The 26,887-nt window shown below is 40.6% G+C and overlaps 1 protein-coding gene across 1 annotated transcript in view; it reads left to right on the top strand.

Moving 5' to 3' along the window:
• PHF20 (PHD finger protein 20) overlaps positions 1–26,887 on the top strand; it is a 148,006-nt gene that overhangs the window by 86,797 nt on the left and 34,322 nt on the right. Inside the window, exon 10 of the mRNA XM_032350796.1 lies at positions 20,491–20,769. Coding sequence (XP_032206687.1) covers positions 20,491–20,769 — 279 coding nt within the window. The remainder of the gene's footprint in view (positions 1–20,490; positions 20,770–26,887) is intronic.

Raw genomic sequence — 26,887 nt, 5'->3', positions numbered from 1 at the left:
TGTTCCATCATATATATATATTTTTTAAAGATTTTATTTATTTATTTGACAGAGAGAAATCACAAGTAGATGGAGAGGCAGGCAGAGAGAGAGAGAGGGAAGCAGGCTCTCCGCTGAGCAGAGAGCCCTATGCGGGACTCGATCCCAGGACTCTGAGATCATGACCTGAGCCGAAGGCAGCGGCTTAACCCACTGAGCCACCCAGGCGCCCCTGTTCCATCATATATTTAACCATTTCCCTTTTGATGGACATTAGAGGGTTTCTGCACAATCAGTGTTTTCAAACAATGATGCAGTGGTATTCCTTGAATATATTTTTCACTACTTGGTGAATAGCCCTTTGGGATAACTTTTTTTGAGTGTAATTGCTAGATTTAAGGGAATGCACATTTTAAATTGTATTAACAAATTACCCTCCAGAATGACCATTCCACTTAATATTTTGACCAAGAGTTATGGTAGAGTACATTTTCCCTTATATCCTTACCATCTCTGGGTGTTAGTCATCTTTTAATTTTCTCAAATATTTGTTAACATTGTGGTTATTGAATATTTTTATCTATTCTGTGAATTTTCTTTGCTCATTTCCTTTTGGGTTGTTTTTATTATTGATTTGCCAGGTTTACTTTGTACATTATGGATACTGATCCTTGGTCTTTTGTATAAATTGTACTTTATTTTCTTTTGGTCTCTTGCTTGTCTTTTATTTATTGTAGTTTATAATTCTGAAATTAAGAATTTTGAATCTATTTTAGGAAATATAGCTATGATCATAATAAGTATATAATCAATATTATTACATATGTAATTTACCATAATTAAAAAATCACATTATTGCTTAAGCCACCCTTTAAAACTTTTAATGAAATCCAAAGTATTTCCCACTGATAGCTCATACACCGAAGTTCTTGATCAACATTTATCTTTAGAAATTTCTTTATTTTGCCGAGTTTGACTTACCATGAATTGAAAGGGGTAGAGTACGAGAAAAGGGAATTATGTATAGGTAAATTCTGGCATTTCCTAGATGTCTGTGATGGCCTAAGGGCTTATAGGGTAGCTTTCTTCTGGACTACAACAGACCTAATGAGGGGAAGACATAGCATTTTGGAAAATTTAGCCAGAAATGAGTTGTGGAATCAAATCTCATGAGATTCTATTGATGACATGGGTTTAGATCTGGGAAGTGTTCCTTTGGTAAATATGGGTGATCTGTAATCTTCTCTCTTTCCAGAATGTGAAGAGTATGGTCTTGTTGTTCTTAAAATAAAACTTATGTACATAAGAGCCCAGAGGAAGAATGAAGCTTGAGGAGATTTATGGGTTGCCAGTTCTTCCCTGGAGAAAAATATGCTGAGAAGTTCTTTTAGTGAGAGACGTGGGGAAAATAGTAAAGGTTAAATGAAATTGTCTTCCTGCAGTTAGGGCAGGAAAGGTGAGAAGAGATTTTGCTAACAAGCTTTGATTGCATATCCTTTTTTGCTCAGTTGAAACACCTAAACAACCTGCTAAGTACCCAGGCACTGTGCTAAAATAAGTAGTATCACTGATACAAAATCAGAAAGTGGCTTCCTGAAGACTGTCCTAACTTAATGACATGACATTTAAGCTGAATATATATATATTTTTAATTTAAATTTAATTAGTCAACATATAGTACATCATTAGTTTCAGATGTAGCGTTCAGAAGTTTTTAAGCTGAATCTTGATGGATGAATAGGACTGTACCATGAGTTATAGATGGGGTCTGGGTATTCCAATAGAGGGAACAACATAAGCAAAAGTGTGGCACATTTCCTATTATGTTATTTCATTGGAGAGAAGGTAGTCAATTGAATATTTGATGATACTGTATTTTGACACTAATACTTGTGACTTTATTTAATTTTAGCGTCACAAAATTTGTACATTTATATCTTCATTTGTGTTGTACTAAATCTAAGTCTAATTTATATATTTAACAATAAATATAAGATTTGAAAGTCTTTATTTTTCTTCTAGAAGGTCAGATTCCAAATATTAGGAGTGGTTTAAATTATAAATAGAAAATTTTACTTTGTTAAGAGGTGAATGATCTTAAAAAAATTTTTTTTGAAGATTTTATTTATTTATTTAACAGAGAGATATACAGCAAGAGAAGGAACCACAAGCAGGGGAAGTGGGAGAGGGAGATGCAGGCTTCCCAGTGAGCAGGGAGCCCAATGTGGGGCTCAGTTCTACGACCCTGGGATCATGACCTGAGCCAAAGGCAGACGCTTACCCAGCTGAGCCACCCAGGTGCCCCTTATTTTATTTTATTTTTTATGTAGGCTTCATGCCCAGTATGGAGCCTAATGTGAGGCTTTGACTCATGACCCTGAGATTAAAAGTCAGACGCTTAACTGACTGACTAGTCGGGTTCCTCCCTTATTTCTTTTTCTTAAGTAGGTCCCACATTCAGTGTGGAGCCCAGTGCCGGGCTTGAACTCATGACACTGAGACCAATTGGATGCTTAACAACTGAGCCACCTAGATGCCTGTTTGGTGGGAGGAGGGGTCTTGACCACATACCATGTGGTTAACATAAACAGTATAGCAAAGCAGGGTTTTTTTTTTTTTTTTTTTTTTAAGATTTTATTTATTTATTTGACGGAGATCAGAAGTAGGCAGAGAGGCAGGCAGAGAGAGAGGGGGAGGCAGGCTTCCCCCACCCCGAGCAGAGAGCCCAATGTGGGGCTCCATCCCAAGACCCTGAGATCATGACCTGCGGCATGAGGCAGATGCTTAACGACTGAGCCACCCAGGCACCCCTCTTTTTGTGTGTAAATATTTTCCCTTTTCTTGCTGAGCCTTCTGTCAGGGGCAGCACTCCTCCCCTCCCAATCTACTTCTCTGTCATGTGGGAGAAATGAAGTTGATGTTCAGATGAGGTGGAAATTTAGTCGTGGAATCTGGTTGTCTGTTTTGGTGTGGAGAGCTCTAGATGACAGCCATGTTCCTTATAATTCAGAAGACCAGGCTCTTAAATTATATTGTCTTGAGGGTGATGTTAAATGAGACATCACTTGAAATTGGTAATGAACTAACTGTTCCTACATCACTGGGAAATATGCTATGCAGGTAAGAGAAGTGAGGAGACTAGGCCAGAGGCTATATCCAGTGCCTGATATTTATTTATTTATTTATTTACTTACTTACTTACTTTCTAAAGATTTATTCATGTATTTAACAGAGAGAGCACAGGAGAGCGTGCACAAGCAGGGGGAGCAGCAGAGAGAGGGAAAAGCAGGCTCCCCACAGTGCAGGGAGCCTGATGGGGGCTCGATCCCAGGACCCTGGTGTCCTACCTAGGTGCCCCCTCCACTGCTTGTTTTAAAGTTTACATATTTTGTAGGGTTTTAAGTTCTTTCCAAAATACACACACATACAATTTCTGTCTTGTCAGTTAGTTAAGCTATGTCTTTGGTTTGTGGAGAGGATGGAAATAAGGTAAAATGAGGGTACAACAGATGAGCTTTGGGAAAGGATGATAAGATTTCATGTCTTCTTTTGCTTCTTCAGGTTACACAGAGGATTTTCTGGGGAATAATTTTGAAACCACCGCAGTTAAGTGAAGCACTTGCCCATTTTTCTGAGAGGTTATAGCAGTGGTAGAGGTCAGATTACCTTGAGTTTGAACTAGGAAGAATAAATGCTCTGGGCTATTTGCTTTGATGACTTAGAAGCCAGAGGAGAATACTGTTGAAATTCTGCTACTTGGGTAGGCCATTTGTTTTTGTTATAAAATAAAATTATTACTGAAGATGTCCTTAGAAGTTCAGAGATCTCAGATTATTCTCTAAATCTGGGCCCAACCTATTTGGTCATTCAGAGGTTACCAGAGCTTTTGAAAATGGGCTGTAGTCCATTCATTTGTTTTCGTCAACAAATATTTAGTGCTTTCTAAGTGTCAGACTATTCTCTCTCATTTGTGAATGTTCTACATGAACCACAGAAAAAGTAAGAGAGAAGACCTAAGAGAGGCACAGCAATTTTTTTCAGCTTTTTTTTTTTTTTTTCTTTAAACTATGTACCTGTTAGAAATGGGACACTTTGCTGTGTGGTTTAGGTCAGTGATTCTAACCCATAGAGTCTTGATATGTTGTCAGTTATAAAATGAATAGGAAGTTATCTGTCACTAAAATACTGAATGTTTACAAATGACTTACTTGTAAATTAATCAGGTATGTTTTAGAGTAATGCCTATGATAGTTTTTGCAAATGATTTATTTTAAGAATGAATCAGGTCCATTTTAGTGTAATGCCTACAGTAGTTTAGCCTTCATGTACTTGTGTTCTCTGTTTTCTTAAGTAGAGGAGTCATAGGGTTATAGTCATTATAGTTTGGGAAATTGTAAGTGTCTATGGTTTGCCATCAGACGTGTACTGGTGGAGAATTGCTTGAGAATTCGTTGTTCTAGGGTTAGAGAAATGAATGAGACATCTGGTCAATGCTCTACATCTTTCTGTCTAGGGGAATTGATAAGACTGCAGTTGTCTCTAATACAAAAGTAATAAATGCTTTAAACTATGGGAGAGAATACTGACAGTAATAATGTGTGCCTGCCACATGAAAGTTGAACTCAGGATTCAACTTGTTGAGCCCTTACTATACGCCCAGGAGCTCTGTTAACTGTTGAGTATATCATGATACATGGGGCACTCTTGCTTTTAGTGTTAAGTAAGTGGTGTTTGGATCTGACTCTGGAAGAGAGGTGATATTTAGGTTGGTGGTTTGGGGGCAGAGGTGGAAGAAGGTGGTACTTTCACAGGACCTTGAAGGATGGGTAGCAATTAGGCATTTGGAGATGGAAGCGGAGCAACGTCAACAGTGTCATAGTCGCAGAGTCTTTTCTGAGACTGTTAGGTGTGCTTTCTGACTTAATTGCAGGCTTTCTGAACTTGGTTAAGGCTGAGCAGATAAGTTGCTGCCAGACCGAGGTCAGTTGCTTTGAAGAATTGATGGGACTACTGACAGTGCTTCTTCGTTCTCAGATAGCAGGGATACTCCTGAAGTGTTTGCCTGGATCTCTCTGTTGGTAAGGTTGCTTTCCTCCTACCTAGCTGTTATTCTTTGGCCTTAAGGTATTTTAAAGTATTTTTTTCTGAGTTGTTTGAAAATAAATTGCAGACTTCTACTCCTAAATACTTTGGTGGTATTTCTTACATTTTATTACCATAATATAATTATCAAAATCAGGACCTTATTCAGACTTCAAGGATTTTGTTGGTACCTATTACCTTATTTATGGAAGTGATCTTGTCTTCATTCAGTATACTCTTTTTCGGGAACTTGCTTTTTTATGTTGATAAATTTGAAAAGAAATCCAGAAAGATACAAGAATAATAAAACCAACATTCATGTCTCCCACTGCCCAGAACTGTTGGTATTTGTTCATGCATGCCACAGGTCCTTACATCGGCCTGAGGTGGCCCTGCTTATTTGGGCCACCTGTTACCTCACTCTTTCCTTGCTGCCGACTCTACTCCAGCCACATGGCCTCCTTGCTACCCTGCAGACACAGCACGTATGCTCTTAGCTGTCAGCTTGCATTTGGCACACTTTTATTGAATACCTTTTATACCTGACCAGAGCAAATAGATCCATTGGAAGACTTGTTTCTTTATTTCTTCTTCTTTTTTTTTTTTTTTAAAGATTTTATTTATTTATTTGACAGAGATCACAAGTAGGCAGAGAGGCAGACAGAGAGAGGGGGAAGTAGGCTCCCCGCTGAGCAGAGAGCCCGATGTGGGGCTCGATCCCAGGACCCCGGAATCACAACCTGAGCTGAAGGCAGAGGCTTAACCCACTGAGCCACCCAGGCGCCCCAGAAGACTTGTTTCTTAAGTAGTGGGTAATATTTAATTAATCAGGTCATTCTTTCAATTACTTCAAGTAACTCAGGTCAATTACTTGAACATTTTTTATGTACCAAAACTTTGAGGGGAAGAAAGGAAAGCTGGAAAAGGTTAGGAAAACACAGAAAGTTGCATAACTGATCCCTTTGACCTCAGGGAATGGATTAGTTGTTAGAATGGATTGTCTTGGACACTTCCAGTTGATAAATGGGGGAATTGCATTATTGATTGATAGCCCAGCTGAACTGTTTCTAGATTTGCCATAATGTCAACAACTCTTTCAAAACAAAATTTCAAGTAACTCCTTGTTTTTTGATGCAGTGATTCTTTTTTCTAAGATTACTGTTGGATATGGGGATTAAAAAAACATGTATGATCAAATAAAGAATCTGTTTTGAAAGTTAATGTGAAAAAGTATTTTAGTATTTTTTAAGATGTTTAAAGTTATATTACTTGTTACTCATTAATTTTTTTTCATGGAAAAACATAACATGGCAGGAACTTAAGGTTGTCCCAGACTGTGGGACTTAGTATCATTATTTTTGAGCAATAAGGAAACAACAATGAAAGGTTTTTCTTAAACTTTGATTTTTAAAGTAAAATACAATTTCTTACAATCTGAACACTAAAGTATACTAATTCTTTATAAGTATTCTTTTTTTTTTTTTTAAAGATTTATTTATTTATTTTAGAGATCAAGTGGTTGTGGGAAGAATCAGAGGGGGAGAGAGAATCCTGAAGCAGACTTCCTGCTGAGTGTGAAGCCCACCAGGACTTTATCCCAGGACCCTAAGATCATGACCTGAGCCAAAATCAATGGTCAGCCACCTAACCAACTGAGCCAGCCAGGCGCCCCAATGAGTATTAGTTCTTGATGAATTTTTATAACTCTGAATTAAGTTAGCTGGGACCTCTATTTAAAAAATTATTTTATGGGGGCCCCTGGTTGGTTCAGTTGGTAGAGCATGTGATTCTTGGTCTCAGGGTTGTAAGTTTGAGCCCCTTGTTGGGTGTAGAGATTCCTTAAAAATAAAATTTTTTTTTTTTTTTTTAAGATTTTATTTATTTATTTGACAGCGATCACAAGTAGGCAGAGCGGTGGGGGAAGCAGGCTCCTCGCTGAGCAGAGAGCCTGATGCAGGGCTCAATCCCAGGACCCTGAGATCATGACCCGAGCCGAAGGCAGCAGCTTAACCCACTGAGCTACTCGGGTGCCCCTAAAAATAAAATCTTAAAAAAAATTACTTTGTCGAGTCATTTTGCTGTATATTTTCCTCTCCTAAATTTCAAAACCAGTACATGCCAGGAAAAATTAAAACCATGTAAAAGAAAATAAAAAGTGAAATATCCTTCCATATATAGATAGCATTCTCACTCTTGAAGGAGCTGTGGTCCAGTTTGGTGTATAGCCTTCCATCCTTCCAGACGTGGTTCTAGTATATACACAAACATACGTATATAGATATAACTTCAAAAAACGCAGTAATGGGGTGCCTGGGTGGCTCAATCATTAAGCGTCTGCCTTCGGTTCAGGTCATGATCCCAGGGTCCTGGGTTTGAGCCCCACATCATGCTTCTTGTTCAGCGGGAAGCCTGCTTCTCCCTCTCCTACTCCCCCTGCTTGTGTTCTCTCTCTCCCTCTCCGTCAAATAAATAAATAAATAAATAAATAAATAAATAAATAAATAAATCTTTAAAAACAACAACAACAACAAAACATAAAAACACAGTAATAGAATCATATTCTTACATTATTCAGTGGGTTACAATTTTCATTTATCGTATTTTTCCGCGTTGGTTCCTATATCCTTTCTGAAAAATTCTTGTTATTTCTAATTTTTCACTCTTCTGTTTTATAGGCAGAGAGCCTAATATTTGGCAAAAAGGACTTAACATAGTCTCACACTTCTTACTGGCTGGTGATATAGGATCTCTGACTTCCATCTTCCAACTGAGTGCCTAAAGCCATCTGATGACATTTTGGGTGCTAATATAAATTGAGACATGAACACAATATGTCTGTTGTGTTCTAGGGAAGTTGCACAATATGTGGCACAGAATTCCCACAGCTCTTGAGGGCACTTATTAAAGCATTGTGTATACTCTGAGTAAGAGGCTAAGTAGGGTGGCCAGGTTTGAAGAGGAGTGTGTGGTATAAGTGATGTCAGTACTCCAGACAGGGTGGTGCCTTTGGAATTCTTTAATTTGAGGGAGGAAGATGTGTTGATCTGGAAACAGAATGATGTTTCTGGTATTTCTTTTGGAACATGGGGTTAGTGGTGAGTACAGGGTGATCTAGAAAGATGGCTGGGAGAGAGATTGTTTTGTTGAGGATTCATTCAGCAGGAATGTATTATGTAAGTAAGCAGGAAGGAGGGCGGTATCATCATCAGGAACATCCAGCAGGGTCCCTGGAGGCCAGGATGCTGTCGCATTAGTCACTATTTAGTGATTGCTGTCCTGAACTGGTACCAGTCTTGGTATTTCTAACCTGGGATGGAGTCCCAATCCAGGAAATTTGTGTGAAGAAAGCTCTTGACCGCAGGAGGAGGAGGAGCCTGGGAAGTCGGTGCCATCTAGTCCTGAGCAAAAGAGAGGTGTTAGCCATAGCTCTGGTGTTTGGCGTAGCTCTGCCATCTTGTGGAATAAATGCTTAATGATTTTTGTGAGGACTGAGTGCAGAGGTTTGCAAGGAAAGCCTTGCCAGGGTTGTTTTCCTCCCACTTAGCTGTTCTGTGGCCTCGAAGTTTTTTGCATATTTTTTTTTCTGCATATATTAAAAAAAATTTTTTTTTTAAATAAGTAAGCTCTATCCCCAATGCAGGACTTAAACTCACAACTTCCAAGATCAAGAATCACATGGTCTGGTTTTTAAGCCAGCCAGGGACCCCTCTGCATGCATGCATGCATATATATATATATATATATATATATATTTTTTTTTTTTTTTAAGATTTTATTTATTTATTTGACAGACAGAGATCACAGGTAGGCAGAGAAGCAGGCAGAGGGAGAGGAGGAAGCAGGCTCCCCGCGGAGCAGAGAGCCCGATGCGGGGCCTGATCCCCGAACCCCGGGATCATGACCTGAGCCTAAGACAGAGGCTTTAACCCACTGAGCCACCCAGGCACCCCTGCATATTTTTTTTTCAATAAGTTTTAAGACTGAAATAATTTCAGTCTTACAAAAAGTTAGAAAAGTAGTACAAAGAATTCCTATATATCTTCAGCCAGATTCCCCCACTAGCTTGCAGTTTGCCATGTTTGCTTTATTATTATTATTTTTTAATGATTTTTTTTTTAAAAAAGCAGGCTCCATGCTGGGCAAAGCTTTGAACTCAAAACCCTGAGATCAAGACCTGAGCTAAGGTTGAGATGGATGCTTAACTGACTGAGCCACCCAAGTGCCACCCCATCACTTCTTTTTTTTTTTTTAAGATTTTTTTTCTTCTCTATTTTTCTTTTCTTTCTTTCTTTCTTTCTTTTTTTTTTTTTTTTAAAGATTTTATTTATTTATTTGACAGAGATCACAAGTAGGCAGAGAGGCAGGTGGGGGGTGGGGGGGAGCAGGCTCCCTGCTCAGCAGAGAGCCTGATGTGGGGCTCGATCCCAGGACCCTAAGACCATGACCTGAGCTGAAGGTAGAGGCTTTAACCCACTGAGCCACCCAGGCGCCCCATCCTTCTCTATTTTTAATATTTTATTTATTTGACCGAAAGAGAGAGAATGCACAAGCAGGGGTGCCCTGAGCCACCCAGGCGCCCCACATGATGTCTTTTTGTTCCATTTATCAGTGATGTTAATGATCACTTAGCTAAGGTAGTTCTCTGTTCTGTAAAGCTATTATTTTTCCCTTTATAACTAATAAATTTCTTGTAAGAGGATACTTTGAGGCTATGTAAATATTTTGTTTCTCCATGAAACATTTACCTACTATTTTAGCATCTTTTGGTATTTCTTGTCTGAAACAGGTTTTACTCTGATGACTGCCAAATAGTGATTTCTTTCTTTTTTTTTTTTTAAAGATTATTCTGTATTTACTTGACAGAGGTCACACATAGGCAGAGAGGCAGGCAGAGAGTGAGGGAAGAAGCAGGCTCCTTGCTGAGCAGAGAGCCCAATGCGGGGCTCCATCCCAGGACACTGAGATCATGACCTGAGCTGAAGGCAGAGGCCCAACCCACTGAGCCACACAGGCGCCCCCAAATAGTGATTTCTAACTTTAATAATTTCTTTTATATATATATATATATATTTAAGATTTTATTTATTTATTTGACAGAGAGAAATTACAAGTACACTGAGAGGCAGGCAGAGAGAGAGAGAGAAGGAAGCAGGCTCCCTGCTGAGCAGAGAGCCCGATGCGGGACTTGATCCCAGGACCCTGAGATCACGACCCGAGCGAAGGCAGCGGCTTAACCCACTGAGCCACCCAGGCGCCCCTTCTTTTATATTTTATTAGTTTATATTCTATTATAAGGAAGAGATTTCCCGTCTTTCTTTTTTTATGTGTATCTGCATGGATTCATGGATTCTTGCTTTGTTCTATGAGTTATAATCTGTGATTGTCATTTTTTTCTTTTTGAAAGATTATTTGAGAGAGGGAGAGAGAGAGCATGAGCAAGCAGAGGGGCAGAGTGAAAGAGAATATCAAGTAAACATCCTGCTGAGCACGGAGCCCAGTGTGGGTCTCTTATCTCATGACCCTGAGATCATGACCTGAGCCAAAGTCAAGAGTTGAATGCTTAACCAAATGAGCCAGAGGGGCGCCTGATGTGTGTATGGTTATTTATTTAAATACCCACGTTGTCCCAGATTTAGCCAGTGAGAACCTTTCAGACTGGTTCCTGTATCTTCTTCATTCTATGAGCACTTCCTTATATATATATATTTTAAAGATTTTATTTACTTACTTAAAGAGATTTATTTATTTAATTAAAAAAAAAGATATTGTATATTCATTTAAGAGAGGGAACTGGGGGTGGGCAGAGGGAGAGGTAGAAGCAAACTCCCTGCTGAGTAGAGAGTCCGACACAGGACTTGGTCCAAGGACCCTGGGATCATGACCCAAGCAAGCTGAAGGCAGATGCTTAACCAACTGAGCCACCCAGGCACCCCTAAAGATTTTATTTTTTATTTTTATTTATTTATTCTTTTTTTTTTTAAAGATTTTATTTATTTATTTGACAGACAGAGATCACAAGTAGGCAGGGAGGCAGGCAGAGAGAGAGGAGGAAGCAGGCTCTCCGAGGAGCAGAGAGCCCAATGCAGGGCTCGATCCCAGAACTTTGGAATCATGACCTGAGCCGAAGGCAGAGGCTTTAACCCACTGAGCCACCCAGGCACCCCAAGATTTTATTTTTAAGTGATCGCTATACCCAATGTGGGATTCAAACTCACAACCCTGAGATCAAAAATTACATGTTGGACCAATTTAACCAGCCATCCCCACCCTACCCTGCCTCTTCTTCTTTTTTTTCTTAAATGTAAGCACTTCTTTATTTTCTGGTTTAACAAGATGTTTCAAGGGGTGCCTGGGTGGTTCAGTCATTAAGTATCTGCCTTCTGTTCAGGTCATGACCCCAGGGTCCTGGGTTTGAGCCCCACATCGGGCTCCCTGCTCAGTGGGAGGCTTGCTTTTCCCTCTCTGTCTGCAGCTCCCCCTGCTTGTATTCCCTCTCTTGCTATGTCTCGCGCTGTCATATAAATAAATAAAATAAAAAACAAAAACATAAACAAGATGTTTCAGCTCATCTTGTACTTACTCATCCTTTCAGCAAGGGATTCAGAACCTTGGATTTCCTCAGGCAGTCTCGATTTCTTCTAAGTAAAGAATTGTAATTAGAAACCAAGATATGGGTGCTAGGTATGCTTATTGCTCCTTGGGTATACATAGAAAATATGGAAGTTCCTCTTACTGCCTGCATTTCTAAACCAAGCCCTTCTCCACTATCAACATCTTGATTTTTGTCTTTCTGGTTTCTTTTCTATGCATCTAAGAAAAAAAATTATTTACTTTTTAAAAAATAATCTCTGCACCCAATGTGGGGCTTGAACTCATGATCCTAAGATCAGGAGTTGCTCCTCTGACTGAGCCAGTCAGGCATCCCCCTTTCTATGTATTTTTATATTATCTTTTTTTCCCTACCTGTAACCATACATGGGGTCATATACTATGGTATGGACTAGGCAACTTCCTGTTTTCACTTAGTCTGTCTTGAGATTATCAAGACAATCAATATTTATTCTTTTAAATAGCTGATTAGAATTACATAATGTAGACTTGCCATAATTTATTTAACTGTTCCTCTACCTAAGGACATTTTAAAAAAAATTGATGTATTTGACCAGACTTGCTGTGAACATTTAAATCCATTTATGTTTGTTTTTTATTGCCTTTTGTTGCTTCAGAGCTGATGAAGTTATTTATTCACAGACCTGAAAAATGTACCCATTATAGTATTGGAAGTGCATGTCAGAAAAGTGTTAAACTACTGGGATCACATGGTGTCATTGCTGACAAGAATACCAGCTATATTAGGGGGTGGTGCTGAGGGCCCATACCTCAGACAATGGGAAGTAGTCCTTATCTTCTGGCTGGAGAAGTGGCAAATAACAGGATCCAGGAGCTCATCTGAAGTCCCAATGATGAGGTGTATCAGGAGATCATTTGTGCCAGGAGTTGACAGGCATGTGGTCCCTGAGAGCCACGGCCATCTGGGCATCCTCCTGCACGTGAAGTGGGCTGAGTTTGGATAGAAGTGAACATCTGGCCAAGCCATGGAAGAATGGCAGGAGAGGGCAAAGCCTGAGCAGAGGTGTGAGCTATGAGAGCATGAAGCAGTTTGGTGGGCCCGTAGTCAGGGAGCTGCTGAGGCCTCATTGTGGAGTAATGGGAGATGAGTTTGGAAAGCAAGGGGGTACTTAGATTGAGAAGGGCTTGGAATACTGGGATATGGTCAATGAGACTAAATATCACAGTCATAATCCTCTGTGAGGTTTGAGGTTCTGGTCATGGGTATTTAAAAAAGGGTTAAATAGGGTATTATTTCTAAGCCATGTTTCAGAAAACATAGTTTAAAAAGTTCTTTAAGTATAAAGTTAATGTATGTTTATCATAAAAGGGAAAGTATAACAACAATACCCAAGTATATAGAAAACGAGAGGGTTCTGATCTTGCTATTATCTACTGCTATGTAACAATATTACACAAACATAGTGGCTTAGAACAGCACATTTGTTTTCTGATTGTTTCTGTGCACGAGGAATCCAGGCTGAACTTACCTGGGTCTGGCAAGACTTCAGTCAAGGAGGGCTGTGTTCTCATCTGAAAACTCTGCTGGGGAAAGATTTGCTTTCTGATTCACATGGTTGTTGGCAGCATTCAGTTCCTTTCATGCTGTCAGGTTCAGGGCCATGGTTCTTGTTGGTACTCTCAGATTCTTGTCCTATGGGCTTTTTCATAGAGTAGCCCCCAGTGTAGCAGATTGTTTCATCAAGCCTTTAGAGGAGAAGATGTGCTAGTAAGGTAGATGTTAAATAATATAATCACAAAAGTTTTTTTCAAGAAAGGTAACATACTGTCGCCTTTGTTCATTCCAGTAGAGGCAAGATATAAGTCCTGCCAATTCTCAGGGGGGAGGGGTTTACACATAGATGTGAATACCAGGAGGTAGGGATTATTAGGAGATATTTTATAATTTATTTTCCCCCATTCTCCTCCCCAAAGTAAAGAAGACATTCTTAGAGTTACTGTTCTATTTTTTTTAATTTAAAGATTTTTATTTATTTATTTGTCAGAGAGAGAGAGAGAGCAAGTGAGCACATAAGCAAGGGGAGAGGCAGCCAGGGAGAAGCAGGCTCTCTGCTTGGGACTTGATCCCAGGGATCCTGGGATTATGACCTGAGCTGAAGGCAGCTGCTTAACCAGCTCAGCCACTCAGGTGTCCCTAGAGTTATTATTCTTAAAAGCAAATTCAAATTCTGTGGACCATTTTTCTCTGTATATGTCAACGTACAGTAGTAATTTTGGGAGAGGCAAAAGCAAAGGGTGACTCTTGAGATATTGGCCTCAGAGCCCAGGAGAGATTTCTGTGCTTTGCCTTGATTCCTCCAAACAAAAATCTGTTAAACCTGAGGAAAAGCACAGAACAATTTATTTATTTATTTGACACACACAGAGAGAGATCATAAGTAGACAGAGAGCCAGGCAGAGAGAGAGGAGGATGCAGGCTCCCTGCTGAGCAGAGAGCCTAATGTGGGCCTCGATCCCAGGACCCTGGGATCATGACTTGAGCTGAAGGCAGAGGCTTAACCCACTGAGCCACCCAGGTGCCCTGAGCACAGAGCATTTATGTGAGAACACCACTAACAACTTGCAGGAACCAATAACTTGGTTCCAGTAATTTACTTTCTACCCAAAGGGTAATTTGATTAATCTTAGCTTTTGAACCAGGCTCCCTTGAGGATTTAATTTTCATATTTTCTGCCTTCTGTGTTCTAGTAACTGCTCCCTTGTTGACAACAGATGGATGATGTCACTTAGCTGGCTGGTGCCATCAGTGACATATGATCCAGATAGACTCCCACTGGGAAGTATTCACCTGTGTGAGACCTGGCCACTCTGCAGACTGTGTGTGGTCCAGTGGGCCCTTTGGGCAGCCAGCAGCTCTCCTAGTTCTTGACCATGCTTTTAGCACCATATCTTTTTTTTTTTTAAGATTTTATTTATTCTTTGACAGAGAGCGAGAGGGGGAGCACAAACAAGGTGAGTGGGAGAGGGAGAAGCAGGCTCCACCAAGCAGGGAGTCTGATGCAGGGTTTGATCCCAGGACCTCAGGATCATGACCTGAGCCGAAGGCAGACTCTTAATGACTAAGCCACCCAGGCACCCCAGCACCAGGTTTTTTTCGCCACAGGAACACTGTTCTAGTGAGTAGTATAATATAGAAACATAAAAGCACTGTATTCTTTCTGTTGTAAAGATAATATGGCTGTTATACTTTTTTAGAAAGCATGGAAGAGTAGAAAACAGTTGTTTTTCTTTTTACTTGAAGTCTGTTATGAGGATTGCCGTTATTTTTACTACTGTATTGTATATATTCTAGTAATTTTTTTAAAAAAGTTTTTATTTATTTGACAGAGAGAGAGATCACAAATAGGCAGAGAGGCAGGCAGAGAGAGAGGCGGAAGCAGGCTCCCTGCTGAGCAGAGAGCCTGACGCAGGGCTTAATCCCATGACCTGAGCCGAAGGCAGAGGCTCAACCCACCGAGCCACCCAGGCGCCACAGTACATAATTTTTAAAATCATAATATTTCTCTTGTGGGTTTTCTTTGGCATAATTATGCTGTGCATATTCTATTTTTATTTTTTTCAAAGTTTTTTTTATTTGAGAGGGAGCAAGTGAGAGAACACAAGCAAGGGGAGTGGCAGAGGAAGAGGGAAAATCAGGCTTTCCCCTGAGCAGGGAGCTCGAGGCCAGGCTGGGTCCCAGAACCCCCAGATCATTATCTAAGCTGAAGGCAGATGCTCAACTGACTGAGCCACCCAGGCGCCCCCATATTCTATTTTTAAATTCTTTGAAAATGTAAAATATTTTGCTGGTTACATCATTTTTTATTGTCCCTATTGTGCTTTTATTACCAAACTTGAGTGTTTGATTATTAAAGTGGACAATTAGATGTTAAAATTTTTCAGGTTGTGTCACTGATAGAGGGACCTATGGCTGGGATTTTGCACAACTTTGATTTTTTAAACAACCATGCAGTCAGTGACAATCATGATGACAACTAATACTCAAGTAACTTGCTGTAGTTAATAATGGGTTTTCTCTTCTGTTACCTCAAGGAAACATGTTAGAGTCTTGTGAAATAAGTACTTTTCCTCCCATTTGGTGAGGATATAGTCTTGGAGAGGCCAGCTTTCTTGTTTAATGTTGCAATACACCAAGGTAAGTATCATAGAAGTAAAGAATGGAACATGTCCCCCATTTCAGCATTTCAGAATAATGAGCAGAACGAACTGTAAGACATAGAAAGAGATAGATACTGTAAGATTTATTTTACATGAAGTCCTTAATGGGAATTCAAAGAAGACAGGTAGATTCTTTTTTTTTTTTTTTAGGTTTTATTTATTTATTAGAGAGTGTCCATGAGTGGAGGGAGGGAAAGGCAGAGGGAGAAGCAGATCCCCACTGAGCTGGGAGCCTGATGTGGGGCTCGATCCTAGAACCCTGGGATCATGACCTGAGCCAAAGGCAGATGCTTAAACCTAGTAAGCCACCAGGGGCCCTGGCAGGGTAGAGTCTTTTCTGCTGAGAGGCTAAGGCAAAAGCATTATGCAAATAGATAGCATTTGAAGGATGAGCAGGGCTTGGTTTGCAAGTGAGAGAGGTATGCCAAACCAAAGCAATCATGTGACCTACACTGGCTGTACTGGCAGCTTTCATTGTGTGTACAGAAGGCTTGTCTTGGCCATCTTTATACAAAATCTAAGATAAAATTATGAAGTCTGGAAAATACCACTTTTTTATTTCTCCTAAAATTAGTTGGGTTAAAACTAGTACCAGGTTTTTGCAAGGTCTTCTTGAAGAAGGAAGCAATTACTTAAGTCTTGGGATGTTTATAGTTTTTGCTGTTGTTTCATTCTAATTTAATATGTCCCGAATAGTTTATCATCGTTAAAAAGTTAGCCTAAACATTATTTTATTACTATATAACATTTTCATTGACAGTTTGGTGGATCCAAAATTATAGTTAATTGTGTAATACAACCGATTTTGACAAAGGTTATTTTCCATAACTGATTTATACCCTATTGGCTGCTTTTCTCAGCCTGGTGCTTATGTTGTTTTTCCTGACAGTGCAAGGCAGATTATTGACAGGCTGAATTGGAATGGTTTGTATATCAACAGTTTATACTCACTGAGTTCAGTTTATGAGGGAATCTTACTTATCAAACTTCTGTGGTCAAATATTCATAATTCTCAAATCATTCTTCTTTAAATAGTTATTCCTTTGGGCAAAACCAGTGACTCATTTTGTTTCATTGATGTTGCCATTTTGAAAAGAGCTCTTGATTTGGTCAGGGGCTTTGTGATAGTGACTTCTGGCAGTGTCTTCTCTTCTGGGGGGTTTCTCTGTTTACTTGAGCTGCTGTGATACTATTCCCATGTCTTAGAGGCAGGTGGCCCACCTAAGTGCCATGCTTGTTTACCTTTGGAGGTCCAACTGTTCTTACCTTCTGCTTGGCTGTGAGGAACCAAGGGTTTTATTTCTGGGGATGAAGAGTTTTTACGCTGCCACACTAAACTTACTTCCTTTTGAGAACTGGATTGATAGACTATCTGTCTTCATCCATTCAAGCTGCTGTAACAGAATACAGGTGGCTTGTAAACAATAATGTTTATATCTCACAGTTGAGGAGCCTGGGAAGTCCACGATCAAGGCACCAGCAGATTCATTGTCTAGTAAGAGCCTGCTTCCTAGTTAGAAAGCAGCAGTCTTCTCACTATGTCGCCATGTGGCAGAAGGGGAAAGGGAACTCTCTGGGGTCTCTTTTATAAGGTTACTAGTCCCGTTCATGTGGGCTCTGTTGTCATGGCCTAATCAGCTCCCAAAGGCCCCACCTCCAAAAACCAACATATTGGGGATTAGGTTTTTACATATTAATTTTGGGGATCTATAGCACTGTCAGACAAAGTGCATCTTTATTTCAGCAGATAGTTTGAGCACATCTTTCTTGAAATCTCTCTCTGAATCAGTAGGAGATAGATGCATAAGTGTATTGGGAATCTGCATAGATGAAATTGAACTGGCTCAGGCAGTTCTATCTGAGAGAGTGTAGATTCATTGCTTGGTGTGAGCCTCGAGACTGTCCTCAGCTCTGTCCCACTGGATCTTTATCAACAACTTAGATAAAGATCTGAATATATAGAATTACAGAATCAAGAGTTAAAAACTTCTTGCACTAAAATAATCTCATGGAGTTTGTTAGGGATAAATATGTAACTTCCAGTATGTAGTTTGACAAAACTGTTTGGGGAAAATGGAAATGTACTTTAATTCACATTTTTTTTTTTTTTAAAGATTTTATTTATTTATTTGACAGAGAGAGATCACAGGTAGGTAGAGAGGCTGGCAGAGAGAGAGAGAGAGAGAGGGAAGCAGGCTCCCTCCTGAGCAGAGAGCCCGATGTGGGACTCGATCCCAGGACCCTGAGATCACGACCTGAGCCGAAGGCAGCGGCTTAATCCACTGAGCCACCCAGGCGCCCTAATTCACATTTTTAAAAGGCAAAAAAAAAAAAAAAAAAAGTTCAGGATTTTGTTGGACTAAGCTGGTACTTTCCAGCACCCTGTAATGTGTTTATTTAAAAAATGTAGTGAATTTATAAAACCCTTTGGCTACATTAGTAAAAGTATGATGTTTTGAAAGGTGGGGGTAATAATCCTATTGAGTGGCCATATTAGGAATCTTGTGGTTGGTTTGGATTTCACATTTTTTAGAAGAATGCAGAAAAGACAGTGCTTATAGAGTTACATGTCTGCAGCCAGAGCTTATGAGGACTGGTTGAAGGAATGTTTCAGTGTGGTTGATAATTATAATAGCTGTCTCCAGCCACATTCTATAAAGGACATAAGCCTGTTTTTCAAGATGTATTTAATATTTGAAATGAACAGCTTTGTGCCAGGCGCATACATTATAGCCTTCTCTTACCTCTTCAAAATAGGTTGTATTTATTCTCTTTTATAGATACTGATTGAGAATAGTTTAGAAAATATGCACAACTTATATATACGGCTAATGAAAGGTAGAGCTGGTATTTAAAGTTGAGCTGATTCCATTATACCATACTACTTTTTTTAAAGATTGATTTATTTATTTTAGAGAGGGGGAGAGGAAGCCTGAGCTAGAAGAAGGTTAGAGGCAGAGGGAGAGGGAGAGAGAGAATCTCAAACAGATCGCACTGAGTGCAGAACCCAACATAGAGCTCAATCTCATGACCCCGAGATCATGACCTGAGCAGAAACCAAGAGTCAGATGCTTAACCGACAGAGCCGCTCAGGTGTCCCTTGTCTGCAGTGATTTTTGAGACTGTCACAATGGAAAAAGGAATTATTAGGTTGAACTGTGTGATGTAACTAATGTTTAACCTTCTTAATGTACAAAAAATGGCAAATTCACGTGGTTCAACTTACTAGGCCCAAGAGGAGGAAATCCAGAGAAATCGCTTGTAATTTCTTTTACGAAATAATTTTAGGATATATTGGAGGTTTGAATTTTGTATATGTGCTGCCAAAGCGAGCACTGGAGGTTAGAGTTTTGAATTTCTCCACTGCCATGCTTTTCCAGTACAACCATTTGTCTATAAATTCCATTTTATTTCATGTTACTTTTCTTCTCTTAACTGCATCTTTTTGATTGGTACCTCTTTATTTTATCTCTCGTTAGAGATAGAAAGTGATTTTAAGGCATTCTGCTTTGGGATGTGTGTGTATCTGTATAATTTTTCAGTTGTATAAATTGCCCATATACTGGCATCTGTCACATCATCAGCATAACAACTTCGTAATCATACCCTAGTGCTGATTTTGAAATATAGAATATGATTTAGATGGAGTTAAATTTTTTTTTTTCTGATGATGGAATGGTATTTGAAAATGTAGTCCTAATATTTACCAGTGGTTCAGTATGCTTTCTGCTTCTAATGGAAATTGTATCACTGCATTAAGGAAAAATTTGGTTCACTCAAGAAAGGTCCACTCAGAATATTCTTGGGTGACCTATTCAAGTAGAGTAGAAGAATTTGAGTTTAACGTGATTGCTCTCATTGAGGTGAGGGCATTGTTAAGGCAGTCTTCAATAAACTCTTTCCAAGACACATGCATTCCTTGTGACAGCTCTTACTTTTTTTTGTCATCGATAACATGATAGACCATTGCCTTCTGGTTTTGGGGGGGGGTGGTTTCAAACTTTTTCTGGCTCTTTAAATTTGATTATTGACTTCTGACTCCTTATGCCTTCGGATCCATTTATTTGGTTGTCATTTTTTCTCTTACTATCTCTGAGTCCCTTTGTTCCAACAAAGTACACAATAGCAAAATCTCAAAAACCTTCGTAACAGTTACACTGTCTTTGTGTAGAAACCATTGTGAGATCCTTTTGGTTTCATAAAGAGATCCCACCACAATATTCCCTAGTTCTGTCGACACATGCAGGTACCAGGATGGTAATAAGTCTGAATCTGGTCCAACTCATCAGTAGTAAGTGCTGGGATGGGTCCTTGATTTTTTTGTTTTTAAGGGATTTCCCCCATTCTTTCCCCGTAGTCTATAAACTTGAGAACTTGTATGGCTGCTTAACAAACAAACAAACAAACAACATGTTGATCTTTTCTTTCAGAAGATGAATCATGGTTGAGTCTGTATTATTTATCCTGAAGTTGTATGCATTCTCTCCAAACAGTAATCTGGGGAGGTAATGGCTGTCTAATGTCTCCAGCTACATATGCATTCTGCTCTTTCACTTTCTATTGCTATGTGTTAATGTATATGTAATAATAACTAGGTTAAACACAAGGGATCTTTGTTTTTGTTTCTGTTTTATTTTTCAGTAACAAATACTTTTAAGAAAACAGATGATTTTGTGACATGTAAAGCACCAGCTGTCGACCTAGATCACAAATTCAGGTGCAAGGTTGTGGATTGTCTAAAATTTTTCCGCAAGGCCAAACTGTTGCATTATCACATGAAGTATTTCCATGGGATGGAGAAGTCACCAGAGCCAGAGGAGAACCCAGGAAAGAGGCATGTCCAAACAAGGGGCTCTTCAGCTTCAGACAAAGCCAACCAGGAGAGCCTGACCAGGAAGCGGGTCTCTGCCAGTTCCCCAAGTAAGTTCTTTGGTTTTGTGTTATATCTGTATTATAGAGGACTCTCTGTTGCTCAGGTCACATTGCTTGCATTTCTGACACAAAAGAAGGCATTAGGTTGGTGTCCAATTGAATTTCAAAGACTGAAAATGACAAGTGATCCTTAGGCATTGCGTCCTGGGGCTGTGGTGGTCCTGGAAGAAATAGAAATACCTAACTGATAGTCTTACCTTGGCCTCCTGCTCCTCAAGTTACCTTGAGAAGTCACTTAGCTTTTGAGGGCCCTATAATCCTAGTATGAGTGGGAACAGTCAAGGAAATGGAGCTCCTTCAGAAGCCACCATTGAACTTGAGCTCAGAACAGCAGGAGTACAATCATTCTATCCCCCAAGCCTACCCTATCCCTGCCAGCAGGGCAAAAGAACTGAAGCATTGTGGGACTCTCTTGCTGTCTCCAGATTTGAGTTCAATTTCATCTAATCATAACTGAAGATATTTTCTAATAGCACTGTTTATTTTGCATAGAAATGACAATGGTGTTAGTAAGGGTTATGAGCACAAAATCTCATGTTCATGTTTTATCACAAAAAACTATTTTGAAAAAAAATTTTTTTAAACTTAAAATCGAAAAATTACATATTTCTGGGGAAATTTTAGAAGACCTTTTTTTTTTTTTTTAAAGTTATCTCTGTACCCAGCGTGCGGCTTGAACTCACGGTGCCAAGATTAAGAGTTGCATGGCCTACTGACTGAGCCAGCCAAGCACCTGCAGAGGCATTTTTAATGACTTTTCAGTAAATTCTACAAGCTCTTCAGGTTCTTTTTACCTGAATTGTAACATCATTATTTATTTTTGGCTTATAACTTCTCCATTAAAATACAGAGGTTTTTTTTTTAATGATTTATTTATTTTGCGGAGGGGAGGGACACAGGGAGAGAACTTTTCACACAAGCTTCATGCTTAGTGAGGAGCCCGATGTAGGACTCCGTTCCAAAACCTGTGAGACCTTGACCTGAGCCAAAATCAAGAGCTGGATGCTTAACCAACTGAGCCACTGAGGCACCCCAAAATATGTAGGTATTAAATGACATATGCAACTCCTAGGACATGTGACAGTGTTTCCAAGAAGGTATGAAATCAGGTTGCAGGACAGTGGGGCAGGCCATGTTAACTAAGGTGATCTCTGACCCCGAAGAGATCAGTCCTCAGCCATGTTGCAAAGATACAGTGGGAGTTTCTTAGCCATATATGATGTATTATTTATTAGAAATACAATGCAAGCCACATGTAACTTTTTCTAACAGCTACATTTTTATTTTTATTTTTCTAATTTTTATTTAGTTTTTATAAAGATTTTATTTATTCATTTAAGGCTGGGGGAGCACAGAGGGAGAATGTGAGGGAGAAGCAGACTCCCGCTGAGCAGAGAGCCTGATGTGGGACTTGATCCCAGGACCCCTGATATCATGACCTGGGCTGAAGGCAGATGCTTACCTGAGCCTGAGCCATCCAGGCACCCTAATAGCCAGTTTTTAAAATGTAAAAAGAGGGGCGCCTGGGTGGCTCAGTTGGTTGAGCGACTGCCTTGGGCTCAGGTCATGATCCCAGACTTCCAGGGTCGAGTCCCGCATCAGGCTCCCAGCTCCTTGGGGAGTCTACTTCTCTCTCTGACCTTCTCCTCTCTCATGCTCTCTCTCACTCATTCTCTCTCAAATAAATAAATAAAATCTTAAAAAAAAATGTAAAAAGAAACAGATGAAATGATGTATTTTATTAATTCAGTATATCCAAATATTGTTATTTCAGCATGTAAACAGTATAAAAATTTACAATGAGCTATTTTATATTCTTATACTAAGTCTTTAAAATCTAGTGATTTTATTTTGTATTTTATGCTCTCTGAACATTTTAATTCAGACTAGCCACATTGCAGGTGCTCAGTAGCTACATATGACCAGTAGACTTTGTATTGGACTGTTTAGCTCTAATACTCTCAGCTTTAGGCAGTCTAGCATGCACTTGGCAAGCCTGATCATTGAGCTAACAGGAGCTGCCTGAGGAAGGACAGCTGGCTAGTAGTCACCCAGGAGGAGACTTGTCATGAGGGCTTCAGGCCATGAAAGCACTCACCACCTTAGTGACTTCATCAGAGTCCTGCTCAGGATGGCTGTCTCGGCTGGTATGAACCAAAGTGCAGTAGATGATGGTCAAGGCCAAGTGCCAGTTACTTATTTGAAACGAAGTCCACAGCTATCAAAACTCCTTTCCTATATCTAGTTCAGACCTGTGTGGGAAGAGAAAGTTGCTTATTGACCATTGGGTTAGAACACTGGAGTTAGAAATGCCTCAGACTGAAACAGATTGACTTGTTCATTGAGCCCCATTTACTGAATACCTAGTATTTGTTAGACTCTTTTCCGGGCATTACAAAAGAGACCTGAGTCCTGTTCTGCTTGAGATCTTGGTTGTGGATATTCCTGGCACAAAGGAAAAAAGATGGGCTCAGTTCTCAGACTGGAGCATTCTCTTGCCTGGGTGATGCTTGTTTCATTTAGGGCCAAGCACTGATTTCTTAGGGATCAATAAGCATCCTTAAAGGATGTTAGTGTCTATTACCGGCCAGTCCTACTGGCTTTTGTGGCCATTTTGTATCTTTTAGGTGAGTTTATATCTCTTTGCCATTGAATACATATTTAATTCTGGGGACAAGCTTATGTCCTAGAACTTGAGGGACTCGTCACTGAGATTTTCCCCTCACGCCATATACCACCTGGCACAGGTCTCAGCTGGAGCAGTGGCTAATCCCTCTGCCTGGGAGTCACACTAGATGCCTTTTTTAAAAAAAGATTTTATTTATTTATTTGAAAGAGAGAGTGAACATGAACGGTGGGGTTGGGGGATGCAGAGGGAGAAGGAGAAGCAGACTCCCCGGTGAGTATGAAGTCTGGGATCAGGACCTGAGCTGAAGGCAGGTGCTTACCCAGCTGAGCCACCTAAGCGCCCTTAGATAACTTGTTAAAATACAGATTTTTTTGGGCCCTGCTTTCCAGTGGCTCTAAGTTTAGAATCTGTAATTTTTGTACTCCCCACCCCCAAGTATAAAAGTGACATATGATTGCTGTGAAATCAGTACCACAGAATGCTAAGGGAAAAGGTCTCCCTCCCCTTGGCATTTCCACCTCCATTGCGGATGTGACTATTTTTGTTTAACAAACTTTTTTCAGATATTTTCTGTTCATGTTCAAGCGCATACATGTCTAAATAGAAAATATATTTTACACAATTAAATTTAATTGCACAGCAAAGGAAGCAGTCAAAAAAACCAAAAGACAACTGACAGAGTGGGAGAAGTTATTCGCAAGTGACATATCAGATAAAGGGCTAGTATCCAAAATCTGTAAAGAACTTACCAAACTCAACACCCAAAGAACAAATAATCCAGTCAAGAAGCGGGCAGAAGACATGAACAGACATTTCTGCAAAGAAGACATGCAGGTGGACAACAGACACATGAAAAAGTGCTCAACATCACTCGGCATCAGGGAAATACAAATCAAAACCACAATGAGATACCACCTCACACCAGTCAGAATGGCTAAAATGAACAAGTCAGGAAATGACAAATGTTGACTCTAGCTCTGTGGGGGTAGCTCTGTTGTGGATCTGTGGTGTCCAAGCATGAGCATGGTGTCCAGTGCTCATGGTTGCAATGTGCTTAGTTGTTACTTTTCCTCTGCGTGGTTCAGGATTGCTTACCACCTTGCCTGTCTTTCTGCTGGTGGTAAGGGTAGGGGAGGGCATATCTCTTTCTTTTAAGGGTATAACCCAGAAGTGCCACAGATCACTTCTGTTCATAGCCTATAGGCCAGAACATATTGTCCCTGGCCTCACCTTGCTCAGGAGAAACTGGAAAATGTTCTCTTTTCTTATGAAAGAGGTGGAGAAATGGGTATTGGAGAATGCATAGCAGTCTCTGCCATGTGAACTAAGGCAGAAAAATGCAGGGTTTAAGAGGGGGTGGTTGGAGGGCCCTGTGGGGCTGGTGTTTGGGTGGGATCTGTGGTGGGAGCCAGCGGGGGGTACTGCTGGGAGATGAGGCTGGGAAGGTAGGCATGGTGAAATGGTAGTGTTAAGCCACGAGTATCACCTGCTCTGGTAGGCAGTGAGAATCTCTCCAAGAGCATGCCCACTTCCACTCTGCCCTTGAGCTGCTTGCCGTCCCTTCATGCAGATCATAGCATGCTCTGGTTGCTCCTTGTCGCAGCCGCGTGGCAGTTCTGCCATGGACGATGGTGATGTTATTCTGTGCCTTTCCCTCCTGGAATCAGTAGTCTTATGTCCTTCTGCTCTCATAAGGTGGCGGTTGTCTGGTGGGGAACTAGGGAGCTGGCTGTACAGAGGGAGAAAGGCTCTAGGACTTCTGATGGGCACCTACAGCCTGAGGAGATGACAGTGGCCATCCTAGAAAAGCCTCACCCTCCTCAGGTGACAGGCTGCTTTCTTATCCAGAGCCTTGGCAGGAAATTGCTCTTTGTGCAGCCGGGCTTGGGCAATCTAGAAGAAGCTCTGGAGTCAGGCTCATACTGTGTGGGTCAGGCCGTCCAAGGAGAAAACTGACAGCAGACCAGTCTCACCCTCTATGGAGAGGGTATTGCAAGCAAGATAGCAACAGCTAACATTTGAGAACTCACCATGTGCTAGGCACTGTTCCAAGTCTTTCCTTGTATTGTCTTGTTTAATTCTCAAAACAGAGCCTGTGAGATGGGTACTGTTGTGCCCAATTGATAAATTAGAAACTCAAGACGCAGATGAGTTGGGTTAACTTGAACCAGTATCTGTACATCTAGCAGGTGGTGGAGCCACGATTTGAGTCTAGTTGCAGAGTCTACACCCTCACTCTAGGCTGTGAGTTTGGTCTTAGGATTCCAGGGAAGGATGCCCGCCCCTGGGTCCTAGAGTGGAGAGTAGGAGTGCTTCCTTGCAGGAGACTTCCTGTGTCCATGGGTAATCCGAATGAGTTCTGCCTATTGTCCGCTTGTCTACCCCTCTACCTCAGGGAATCACCTGCATTAGCTTAGTCACTGCTGGACATTTGTCCCTGTGAGCTCTGCCACCTCAGGCCACATGTGACTTCACAGTTTTCAGCTGGAAGCCAGTGTGAGACTCTGAAGATTTTTCTCTCTTCTTGTGCATTCAGAGACCATAGACCTCTATAGAACAGCTTCCTAGAATAGCTCTTCTTTTTATCTTCGTTGTTTACTCCTCTAATTGAAGCCTTAAGGTGACTCTATTTCAGACCAGCAGCAAGACTTGGGATGCTTTTAGTTACAAGTAACAGGAAATCCTATTTGAATCGACTCTACAGTCAAGGGGTCTGTTGGTTCACATAATGGGGCAGTACAGGGGAGGGACAGCTCCAGGACTGTCTAACCATCTCACTTCTCAGTGCTGTTTTCAGGCTGGATACCTTGTGGTCATAGGGTGGTAGCCAGTATCATTTAAGACTCCATACTGCTTCATTCAAATCTAATAAGAGAGCAAAAACATATCCTTTTTATACATGTTGGACCAGGATCCCACTTGTGGGTCATATTAGGCCATTCCAGTCCCTGTCCTAGGAACCAGTTGGCCAGGCTCAGATTATCTAAACCTAAGATTGCAACCAGGGCCATGGGATTACTCTTACTGATTGAACTGAGTGTGGAGTCAATCCTGCTCAATTACACGCTGCTCAGTGAAGGAGGAGTATAAGAGATTCTCGGAGATAGGTGTCTCCTATCTCCGAGATACCCTCCTATCACCAGCAGGTGCAAGGTGAGAAAAGAAACCTGTAGAACCAGGAAGCCAGGTGGTGGTGGTGTTGTACTGCAGAGCAGATCCATGCCCTGGTTCCTATTTCAGGGACTGTGCTCAGGGCCCACGTCCTCTCAGAGGTCTGAGTTCTCCTTTCCTGTTCGGCAGTCTGCGTGATCTTGCAGCTTCTCTGAATTTCACTTCCTCCTCTGTTGCGTGGTAACAGTGTTAAGCTATAGCTGCATTTTATGCAAAATTACCAGTTTGAAGTTGTATGATTTGAAAAGTCTTATTTGCAAAATTTGAATTAATGCAAATCCTAAGAAACAGAAAATTCATTAACCA

Source organism: Mustela erminea, chromosome 7 (genome assembly GCF_009829155.1).
Source record: "Mustela erminea isolate mMusErm1 chromosome 7, mMusErm1.Pri, whole genome shotgun sequence".
NCBI classification, from domain to species: domain Eukaryota; kingdom Metazoa; phylum Chordata; class Mammalia; order Carnivora; family Mustelidae; genus Mustela; species Mustela erminea.
Note: the sequence above shows the minus strand (reverse complement) of the source record. Positions and strands in the feature narration are given on the sequence as shown.